Source organism: Diadema antillarum, unplaced genomic scaffold (assembly GCF_040938485.1).
Source record: "Diadema antillarum isolate AM-2024a unplaced genomic scaffold, OU_Dant_1.0 seq00001148_RagTag, whole genome shotgun sequence".
Taxonomy (NCBI): domain Eukaryota; kingdom Metazoa; phylum Echinodermata; class Echinoidea; order Diadematoida; family Diadematidae; genus Diadema; species Diadema antillarum.
In genome coordinates this window covers 299,853-311,924 of record NW_027271960.1, presented here as the reverse complement: position 1 = coordinate 311,924, position 12,072 = coordinate 299,853, and the positions used below count along the sequence as shown (strand labels likewise).

Here is a 12,072-nt window from a genome sequence, read left to right as displayed (position 1 = left end):
CCCCCCCAAATAAATGTTATCATTATTATTATCACTTTTTTTTGGGGGGGGGGGGGGGGAAGGGACAAATGCCCCGGCCCCTGCTCCCCTCCCCGCTTCCGCCCTTGTATACGTGTTTTTCAAATCAGGGAGGTGGTGTTAGGAGAGGAAACAATAATCTCTCCTTGGTACCCATGCTCTGTGCTGCCAAGAATCCATGGGAGCTATCGCAAGTGTTAAACAATTGCTTGACACTCAGACAGCACTTCTGTTTAAATTTGCATCATTCCTGAAATACAACACTCTTAGCCAGCAGGAATTCGCTGTCCCCTTCGATGTTTTCGACAGCAATTATTGATTACCGAATATTGGACATGCAAAAATAACTGTAATGCTACCAAACACGCAAAACACGCATTAGTCAATTACTGAATTCGAAAGATGTAACATTGAAGTACTAATATAGTAAACAATATTATGTACATAGGCCTACATGTAGGCCTACTACCAAATAATGATTTTCCAGAGAGAGTTTCGGGTCATGAAGTCAAAGGTCAAGTCAAAATATTGAAATTTAATATTCTTCTCCATTTCTCGCTAATGGTTCATGGTACCTCTACGGAAGTTAGTATAATTATGCGTGTACTGACTGGCAGTGATTATCTAGGGAATGTAAAAAAGAATATAAAAAGAAAAAAAAATACTTCTCATCGCCTAATTGTTGGTCAATGTCTGTATCCACTATTTCCGTAAGGTCATGTAGATGAGAACTTTGTACATTCAGTTTTGTTTCCCTAAAATAACCTAGCTAATGATCATCATACATCTACAGTGTCACTGCCATAATACCCAGGTGTCATCATGTCGCGAGCAGAACTGAATTACGCTGCCCGAGTGGACCTCGCTCTTGCTTTCCGCGCTTGTGATTTCTATGATCTTGGGTATGGGATTTACAATCACATCACTCAGAGGGCGCCCGCACGGAACGGCGATGGTGACGTCATGCTCGTTTGTCCTTACGGTCTACATTTCTCAGAGGTGACAGTGATCCTTTATGTTTGTAATGGTGTAAACAAATTATCCGTCACATTCTACTTTTAATAGACAATTTCTGGCTCCTATTACGAGTATCTTGTGAACGATAACGAGAGAAAAAAATCTTAAAAGATTAAAGGAGAACAGACACAAGTTTTTGGTTACTGACAGGAAACACGAAGTGCTGGTGACAGAGAAAGTGTAACATGCAAATTATTTTGTCCTTGTCTGACCAAAGCAATCGGGATGAAAAGAATATGGAAACGGAGAATGACCGTTAGAGCCAAGAGATGTCTTTGATGTTAGGTAAGATAAGATATATCCTATCAGTCTTTGCACCACTAGCCATTTTTATGACAATAATGAATAGTTTATTGTTCACTTAGGATCTGCGTTGTCCTTTTCTTCAAGCCACCTTCAGCAAACCACTGAATAGACTCCCCTTCTACCATCGATATCCATAACCAGATGAGAGGGATAGTAGCCTAATATCTCAACAAAAGTTTTTCTTCCCTCTCTCTTTGTTATAGAATCTCCTGGTCACAACACCATACTTGGTGTCAGTTATTGAAATATTCTTGATTTCTAGGTGACAGCTAGTCGGCTGATCGGCGTCGATTTTGATACAGGCGAAGTATTGGAAGGCGACGGGGAAATTGCTGCCACGGCGTCGGCCATTCACCGAGCCATCCACAAGGCACGTTATCCTGTGGATGGTATCACGAGTGTAATGCACACACATCAACCATACACCACTGCCTTAGGTGAGGCTTTCCGACTTTGAATCTAAATCATCATTCCGTTCATATACTGGTCTGGGCTCCGTCCCCTTTTCCTTGGTGCGACCAAGAGAGGGCGCAAATTTTCTTATTGCGATAATCGAGAGACTGCGCGCCCCATTGGGCCACAGAACGAATTCTGTGCATTGGGCACGCAGTCTCTCGATTATCGCTATCAGAAAAATTGCGCCCTCTCTTGGTTTATCGCACCAAGGAAAAGGGGACGGAGCCCAGACTAGGCGCCTTGAAGAGATGCAACAAATGCGTGCTCCCTCCCCGCCCTCCCCCCCCTCTCTCTCTCTCTCATCCCACAAGGCAGGACGCCTTGAAGAGACATTACACTACAGTGCGCTAACATGCAACACGCATAATATCAACGCAACACTTGCACAGCTCCACCATGGAGTTATCAGACACCTTGGCCCCACGCTATGTGTTGGCTACATGTGCACATCGAATATATCGTGCCAAATGGATGCCAACAAGTTTAGTGCAGATAAACCTTCCCCAGATACCACCTACAAACTAATGTGCCTGTGGTTTGCTGGAAAAACGGCTGACTTGCTCTTGTATGATCTGATTTTGTCACAATAACATCGCCGTATTATTAGGGAATATTATCATAAAGATACCTTATTGTCTGGCGTGCAATTTTTGTTTGTCATCTCATCAATCTTGAGATATTGGCTTGCATTTTGTATGAAGCTCATATAAAATTTGAAATATAGTTATGTTACCTTGTCTTTGATGTAATCTCTTTAATTTTCAATGACAGGGATTCTTGCCTCCCAGTTTAACGCTGAGTGTTGTGCATCTGTTAACTATAATTTGCAATTAGCTGGTATGGTGTTAGACGCACATACCGATGACGTGTAGATAGTACAGCAATGAACGAGTGTATTAGGCCCATAAAGCCATAGAGATATAACAAATTCTAACCCTATAAAGCGTTAACAAATGGGTCCAACTTCGTGCCTGCTGTATTTTATCCGATATGGTTGAGACAGATCTTCCCTATGAAATGTTTTTCTCTTTAATTCAATCAAAACATAATGAACAGCCTGCCTTGACGACCCCGAACCTATCAAGTTTGCTCTACATCAGACAGCGATGTTATTTTACAACAGAGTAGCTTATGACTGGGACTACACAGGAATAGCCTTGGAGGAAGATGAAGGTGAACGGCTGGCCAAGGTTGTATCTTATTTTTTCTCACAGTCTATCAAAATGTACAGTATACATGTTTTGCCTCAATTTTTGACACCAAACAACTTTACTTCCTTTAGAGTTTGCATTCCTAGAAGTTGCTCCGGTCGAAATGATACATAATCAATGATCTACGATATGCGTAAATAGAATATTTTTATGTGAAAATTAATTTTAAAAAAAGTACAAACAAGAACACCCATGACTTTTGGACGTTTAATCGAGACATTCTTTCCTTCGAAGGGAGGGAGCACTGACCACTGACCGAACCAATCAAAGCATCACCCTTAAAACCGTGTTTATTTTCCCTTTTGGGTATTGCCTGCGTCTTAAATTGGACAGAGCTGTCGCGTCCTTTGATCTTTCCCACTTCTGACTGTTTCCTTTATAACTTTTACAGTGGTCGTCAAGCCTATAGGCCTTGTAATGTGTGTATATGTGTATAAACAACATCGTGAAATTGTTTAAGTTGAAAAATTTTCCTGTATTGTTTCCACTGTTCTGTGCGTTTTATTAGGATGTGGAAACAAATGAATGAAATGAAACATGTTTTCGAATACTTAATTTCTGAATGTGTTGCGCACTATTACAGTCGCCGTGATTTTACGTACACAAACTACCTGGCAAAAGAATAATGAATGTTTTCGGAGATCATTATGTCTTTTTGCAATTTAAATGGATAATAAAGTTTTGATTGAGATGGGGGATTCAGATTTACTTACTTTTTGAATATCATTTGAATTACAGTTATAGAAACCACTTATATTTAAGAGAAAGCAATTCTAAGATATTTTTACAGTTTACTTGATGAAAATAGGTTTTGAAAGGCTGAGGCTTCCAGAAACAAAGAGGTCCCAATAAAAGGTGGGACCCACCTTTTATGAAGATAATTTTTTATCTTTCTTTTGTATATCTCAACTATTTCAAAACCAATTTTCGTCAAATAAACGTAATGTATCTAGAATTGTACTGTATTTCATAATTAGTTTCTAATCATCTCTCAAAAAGTTGAAATCTGAATTCGCCTTACACATCTCAACAAAAACTATATAACCATCCCTTTGAATAAAACAATATTCTAATGCGTGGAATCTATTATTCTAATGACAATTTAGATACTGGGCGATAAAGCAGTCTTACTCATGGGCAACCATGGGGTGTTGGTCGTTGGGAAGCGAGCTTGCGATGCCTTTTCTGACCTACATGGGCTGGAATGTGCAGCTAAGAATCAGGTTTGGAAAACATGCGTTTGACTTGTTCTTCAGTATTGTGGTGTAAATTTAAGTTATTCGACTTGATCTGAGTTGCTATTGTTCATCGTATGTGTGTGTGTGTGTGTGTGTGTGTGTGTGTGTGTGTGTGTGTGTGTGTGTGTGTGTGTCTGGTGTGTAGGTTATGTTAGGGAGTGCTGTGATATAACAGAAAGTACTCTGTGAATGTAGAGAATCAATACCTCTCAGCTCTGTTGCCTCAAAGGAAACCAAAACCCAAAGAGAAATGTGGATTGAGTGAAAGCAGCAACATTAATAGAACACATCAATGAAAGTTTGAGGAAAATCGGACCATCGATGCAAAAGTTATGAATTTTTAAAGTTTTGGTGTTGGAACCACTGGATAAGGAGACTACTTGAGTTTATGACCTCATGCGTGGACAACGATATAAAGAAAAAAAAATGCTTTCACTTTTATAGCGTAATGAAAGAGCACTTCACTAACCGCTTTCAGAAAGCAGGGGGAATAATTACCACCCTTAACATACTACATGTTTGTCAGTATCAAGTTGATGTAATGTGTAATTTTCATGAAAATGAATCTTTGTGGAATTCGAAAGGTTCACCGGAGTCGCAATCTCAGAACTTACCCGATCGGGGTCAGGCTAACTCGGACTCGAGGACAACTCGGCCTCGCTTTGACGGCGGGGCCGAGTTGTCCCTCTGGATTGCACAGTGTTATACGATGTACTAATGGGAGCGCCTCGCGTTCTGGCTGGTCGCAGTTAGCATGGTTAGGGGCCGAGTTGATACAAGGCGCACATCAAAGAACCGCTTGGCTCGCATATTATTGATCAAAGATAGTAGTCCAGTCAATCTAGCGATTTTTAGGGGTAACCCACCACTAATTGCAACAGTAGGAATTTCACTGCAGTGCAAGTCGTTGAGGTTCCTGAACACCATACTAAAAGTCCCAAAAAATCCAGCGGGGCAAAACAGTAAAATTTGCATAATATGCAAATTAGCACCTGAAATGAGAGGAAATTGACAGATCTCAGCTTCCCGTTATCCAATCTTAAAGATTTAAATGTATAAACTTATATTTTGTAGGTCAATGAACACGATAGATGCCTTTTCGAATTGGTCGGACAAAAATAATTTACATAAAATGCAAATTAGCGGTAGCTGTAAGAGTACATTCATAAAAACAGTACTCACGTTGGCATAATGCACGTTTTGCATATGGGGACGCGGGGTTGAGGGGGTAACTTTGGGCGCCTCCCAAGGGGCCGCTTTAAATGTGCACCACTTTTTACTATATAAGTATTGTAAAGCAATGTCTCCTGTATTGATTACATTGCATTTCTTGAAAACAAAAATACCCTTGCTATAAGGCACGATCGAATTTTGACAGTATGTACGTTTGGAACAGATATATTCGCGTTATATGATATTTTATGTTTTCTATATTGCCAAGAGGATAAAGGGCATTTCGGGGGCACACGCCACGTCAATAAGCACCCTCTTTATCGTGTAGATCTTGTAAAGCAAATCTTCTGCTATCATTTTCATGACTTTTCATTTATATAAGAGTGTATTTGCTGTATTGCTGGACCTACTTTTAAAACCATTCACGCTAGAACAACTGCATTTGCGTTGCTAATATCCGTATTTTGTCATAAAGGACGTGAGCGTGATAGGTGTAAATTTAGACACCTCCCCAGGGATTACCTTTGCATGTCCACCTATTTGACAATGCAGTTATTGTAGAGCAATGTTTCCTCTATTAATTAGTTGCATTCTTTTGGAAACAAAAGTGCCTTTGCTATACGGCACGATGGAATTTCGAAAACATGTACGTTTGGAACATATATATATTCGCGTTATATGATATATGTTTTCTATATTGCCGTGAGGGTGGAGTATTTTTGGCACATCCCACATGCAGGGTTGCCGTTTGATGCGCACCGTCTTCAGTGTATAGATCTTGTAAAGTTAAGTTTCTTCTATAATTTTTATAACTTGTCATCGATGAAAATTGTATTTGCTGTATTGCCGGGACTACTTTTACAACCATTCACGCTAGAACAACGGTATTTGCGTTGCTAATATCTGTGTTTGGTAATAAGGGGGCGTGAGCGTAGATGTGAATTTGGACACTTCCCAAGGGATTAGTTTTGAATGTTCACCCTTTTGACAATACAGTTATTGTAGAGCAATGTATCCTCTATTAATTACTTGCATTTCTTGGAAACAAAAGTGCCTTTGCTATCCAGCACGATGGAATTTTGAAAACATGTACGTTTGGAACATATATATATTCACGTTGTATGATATTATATGTTTTCTACGTTGCCGTGAGGGTTGAATATTTTTGGCACATCCCACAGGGTTGTCATTTAATGTGCATCCTCTTCACTGTATAGATCTTGTAAAGTTAAGCCTCTTCTATCATTTCCATGACTTTTCATTGATAAATAGTGTATTTGCTGTATTGCCGGAACTACTTTTAAAACCATCCACGCTAGAACAACGGTGTTTGCGTTGCTAATATCTGTGTTTGTCTTAAGGGGGCGTGAGCGTAGGTGTAATTTTGGACCATTTCCAAGGGATTGTCCTTTAATGTTCACCCTTTTGACAATATGGATATTGTTAAGGGATGTCTCCTCTATTAACTACAATGTATTTTTGAAAACGAAAGTGCCCCTGCTGCATGGCATGATCGAAGTTTGAAACATGTACGTTTGGAACATATAGTATATTCGCGTTAATGATATTCAATGTTTTCTATATTGCCATGAGGGTGGGGTACTTTGGGGCACATCCCACAGGATTGGCATTTAATGTGCATCCTCTCACTGAATAGATATTGTGAAGCAATGCTTCTTCTATCTTCCACGACATTCATTGATATAAAAGTGTGTAGCTGTATTGCCGGAACTACTTCTAAGACCATGCACCAAAGAACGTCAGTATTTGCGTTCATAGTATCCGTGTGTTGTAATTACGGGGCTTGAGCGGAGGTGTAATTTTGGACACTTCCCAAGGGATTACTTTTAAATGTTCACCCTTTTGACAATAAAGTTAATGTAGAGCAATTTTTTCTTCTTTTAATTATATTGCATTTCTTGAAAACAATAGGGCACTTGCTGTACAACCGTTGGAAAATTGGAACATATTCGTGCTAAATGATAGTGCATGTTTCTTATATTGCCCTGGGGGTTGGATGATTTGAACACATCCCACTCGGTGGCCTTTGAGTGTGCACCCCTTTGACTATATGAATGTTGTAAAGCAGTGTCTCTACCATTTAAAAATCATGAAAAGTAAAGTGTTTTTATTTACAACCCGGCAAAACGACTTTCTACGTGCATGTACAACTGAATTTGCTTTGGCATATAATGCATGTTTTGTTAACCTGTTTTGGGACCACGAAGGTCAGGGTAGGGGTAATTTGGGCACTTCCGAAGGGCTTGCGTTTGAATGTCCAACTTTTTGACAATATAGATATTGTAAAGCAACGTCTCCTGTATTACCTGAATTGCATTTTACGAAAATAAAAGAGTATGTGCTAGACAGGCGGAAGAACTTTTCAGAGGCATGTACCCATGGAAATTTTTTTTCGCTGTTGTTTATACTGCATGTTTTTCATTGCCTTTAGGATTTCACCCTTTCATCTTATAGATATTGTAGAACAATAATTCTTCTATAACTTCCACTGAAATTTAATGGAAATGAAACGAAAAGGACGTTATAGAGGGTTGTTGTTTTTTTCGCTTCAAACAGCTATATTCACGTGTGTATACTGTGTTTTGTACTGGGCCGTGAGGGTATAGGGATAAATTCGGGTACCTCCCTCCGAGTAGCTTTGACTCATGTGCACCACTTTTTAAAGATATACTTTCATGGAAATAAAAGAGTCTTTGCTAGACGGCCAAACGACTTAAAAAAAAATCTTGTACGCTTAAAACAACGGAAATTGCGTTGGTTGATGCATGTTTTGCAAATGGCCGTGGGGATATGATCGATAGGGGTAACCCACAGAGTTTCCTTTGACTGTGCTATCTTCAATATCTCAAAACCTTCAAGGGTGCAAGAGCTAAATCATCCAGATTCGAATAAGCAACTCTCCAAATAGAGTTCATTAATTACAAAATTGGACGTTATAGATGTTGACAGTTGTTTAAATTCGTACTTTGATTCTACGTAATTAATGGATAAGCTATCATTATCTGTCTGATAACAAACTATTATTCGCTTAAAATTATTCATGCTAGGTTTCTAATGCTGAAAAGTTTGTTTTTGGTGAAGAGAAACTGAAATATCACATTTGAACACTCTTGATATGCTCATATCGGGCACAGGATGCATTTGAATATTCCGTTGGCTCGGTACCCTTTGCATATTATGCAAATGAGGCCCAGATTATGTACATGGAAATGTTTGCATCGCACTAACTGACATTGCAAACATAGGTTTCAACACTTTCGGTGTTCCAATCTGAAACCTAGAAGCATAGTTTTCATGGAAACACTGTATTTTTATTATTATTGGAGCTAATTTGCATATTATGCAAATGAGGCCCAGAATATGTACATGGAAATGTTTGCATCGCACTAACTTACATTGCTAGGTTTCAACACTTTGGGTGTTCCAATCTGAAACCAAGAAGCATAGTTTTCATTGAAACACTGTATTTTTATCATTATTGGAGCTTATTTGCATATTATGCAAATGAGGCCCAGAATATGTACATGGAAATGTTTGCATCGCACTAACTGACATTGAAAACATAAGTTTCAACACTTTGGGTGTTTCAATCTGAAACCTAGAAGCATAGTTTTCATGGAAGCACTGTATTTTTATCATTATGGGAGCTAATTTACATATTATGCAAATTTAGCCACTTTCTCCCATTGGATTTCTTGGGACTTTTAGTATGGTGTTTAGGAGCCCATAACAAGTTGCACTGCAGTGGAATTCGTACTGTTGCAATTAGTGGTGGGTGAAACCCTATTTTGACTGGACTATAGTAGTTAAGCGTCTTTGTTATTGATATAGAATATGGCGATCACGGAAAAAAAAAGAAAAAGAAAAAACAACCACAACAATAAACATTGTCAATGAACTGCGTGTAAATCGTGTGCAATATGGCCGGGTTGTCCCCGAGTCCGCGAATTAGCCTAGATCCTCTATGGAATAAAAGTCGGTTTACCGACTTTTATTATTCTACACTTTTGACCTTAAAATACTACAAAACAATTCATCATCCAGGAAAATCGTGTCAGCTGGGTAAGTTTCTTGGTAGACTCTTTCGATGTATTGCAAGCAAATATGAAATGGTGCAAGACCGGTTCTCAAACCCTTACCAGAACTATGTTTTCACTTTAAAAGGCATCATGAAATCAAACCCCTTATCATATGTAACGAAGTACAGTTTACCAACGTAAGACCTTTCTTAGCTCTTGTTTTGTATTGAAACTGAGATAATGGTTCTGCGTGCTCTTCATGTAGTGAGAAATCACCCAGACCAATGTTTATCATCGGTGTACTTTCTGCTACTTTTTTTCCCCCAACAGATCTTGGTCCAGTCCACAAGTTTGAAAATGCGAATGGCACCAGAGAAGGTTGTCAAGGAGGTTGCCACACCTGATCCTAGATATGGTGACTACCAGAAAATGTTTTACGATTCTCTCAAGAGGATGCTGAAAGATTCCAAACCATGCTTTATGGACTAATTTCTCTTTTTTGTCTTTATTCTCATAATAGTTGAGCAAAGTGCATGAGTACTACACAAAGAGAACATATGGTGACGATGCACCAAATGGTGCTGCAACTTGGGCAAGGAAGAAAGGGAATGATTTTATACACGTACTTTCTAAATCATCGAGTCTATAATTATACGTATTTAAATGCTATTTTGTACTATTTTATTCAGCAAATTGTGACACAAAAGATTATTTGCATACCAGCACGTCAAACATACTGTATATCAAGGCTTAACACTAACATCTCTTATTGGTGGCCTAATCAGTATTTCGTCCTACTAAAGTTAAAAACTTCCAATTTTTGGTGCCCCCCCCCCCAAAAAAAAAGAGAAAATCATTTAGTAAAGCATTAGAATATCAGAATAAACCATGATAATAATGTAAAAAAATGGTAATTAGTAAATTGCATCATAAACCACGTACTGCAAGAAGTAAGAAGAAACACATTGAAATAAATCATACATCATGATATTTATGTGATAATTAGGTGTGAAGAGAGCCTAAATACAGCAATGTAATGTGAATAAGTTCAAAGCTGACCAAACGATTTATACAATTATCCAATGTATATTCAATATTGAATTGAGGCATATGATTTCCGTGACACCACATACACATGAAATAATTATATCAAACATATGGGTATAATTATCTTCTATATTTGGATAGATAGAATTTGGCCATGAAAATTTACATTGAGAAAAAAAAAAAGAGTTGGCCAAAAGTTGGTCGTAGAATACAATAGCGGCGATCTGGCAATCCTGGTCGCGGCGGCGAGATGAAATACCTGCATTTATCAAGCAGTGAGCCGTGAGTTATTCTCCCCTCATCCATGTCATCTGGATGACAAAACCATTAAAAAAATGTACACATAAAGTTTTGGTTGTCCCATCGGGCCACCAAAAGATATCATTTCTTTAGAAGTACACATCACCTGTAGTATAGAGCCTGACGTCTTATATCTGGTGGTCTTGGACCACCGGGCAGCAGCAGTGTCTAGACTTATGCATTATACAACCTTTTATTTTGTATAATGATCGACCCTGACCGAAACGTCGTAGTTAAGATACAGTGCCACCGTATATAACATTAGATAAGACTCCACATGTACATGTACTACTAATTACTGTTGTCTGATTGTACAGACATGAACGTTAAGCACCATTATTAGTGAGCCTTTATGTGATCACTGTAATGTTTGTGCCTTAAGCCCTATGATTGACAATGATCATTTCGCTGTCAATTGAAAACAAATTTATGCAATATGACTTTGCTAATTGTTTGATATATGTCCGATTGTAGCCCAACGTGTATGTTGTGTAAAGAATAACAGAAATGATGACCCTACACGAACATCAAAGCACTTGTACACTTTTGTCTACATTGCGTGAGTTGTACATTACCGTTAACTGATTTGATGGGAGGCGTCCCACAACCCAACCGCTTTTATATGTCCATGTTAGCAGGTAATTTTACTCAACCATTAATTCCTACCACAAATACACCTTATCCGAAAGTAGACATAATTCAGAGGTTTGGTTTGTAATTTTGTTAAATTCCAATGTCTGGTTTATTGTCAACATCCCGATATAATACCGGGGTATATCAGTGTATACTGACCTACAAAGCATGAAAGAGGCAACCTACATATTGTTATCAGATATAATTTAGATGTAAAATCATTGTAAAAACGCAGGATTACTGTACGGCTGAAGAAAGATGCATAATCATGTACATATCTTGAATTCATTTTTGTATGATACATAGCACATTTCTTATGAAAATCGGAAATGAAGCCCCTAAATGTGACTGAACTGTAGATGATCTCCAAGGAAGAATGGCCCGCACTTCCAGTGAAAGTCTATGTACAAGAAGCTGATACATTGTATATTGTATGTACAACGACCCATCGCAGTGAATGAAAATAAAGGCAGTAACACAAAGTTTCAGGATTGATGAACGTAAACATAAATAATTTAAAACGCGTTATACCTTTTTTTTTTTTGTTAAATGTACATGGCGGCAAACAAGTTTGGGCTACCGTTGGGTGTTGTAAAAAACGGTTTGCCTTCTCACTGTTGATACGTGTTGTCA

General features: G+C 38.5%; 1 protein-coding gene across 1 annotated transcript; it reads left to right on the top strand.

The window, feature by feature from the left end:
• Window positions 1–840: 840 nt before the first annotated feature.
• On the top strand, window positions 841–9,948 carry LOC139744233 (putative aldolase class 2 protein CC_1201). The gene is made up of 5 exons (XM_071654676.1): window positions 841–1,017; window positions 1,604–1,778; window positions 2,854–2,987; window positions 4,115–4,231; window positions 9,790–9,948. The coding sequence occupies exons 1-5, from the start codon at window positions 841–843 to the stop codon at window positions 9,946–9,948; spliced, it is 762 nt and encodes a 253-aa protein (XP_071510777.1).
• The last annotated feature ends 2,124 nt before the right edge of the window (window positions 9,949–12,072 follow it).

Coding starts and splice junctions, on each gene's coding strand:
- LOC139744233 (XM_071654676.1), top strand. CDS start 841: ATGTCGCGAGCAGAACTGAATTACGCTGCCCGAGTGGACCTCGCTCTT. Junction 2,988..4,114: donor AAGGTGAACGGCTGGCCAAG/GTTGTATCTTAT, acceptor ATGACAATTTAG/ATACTGGGCGATAAAGCAGT. Junction 4,232..9,789: donor AATGTGCAGCTAAGAATCAG/GTTTGGAAAACA, acceptor TTCCCCCAACAG/ATCTTGGTCCAGTCCACAAG.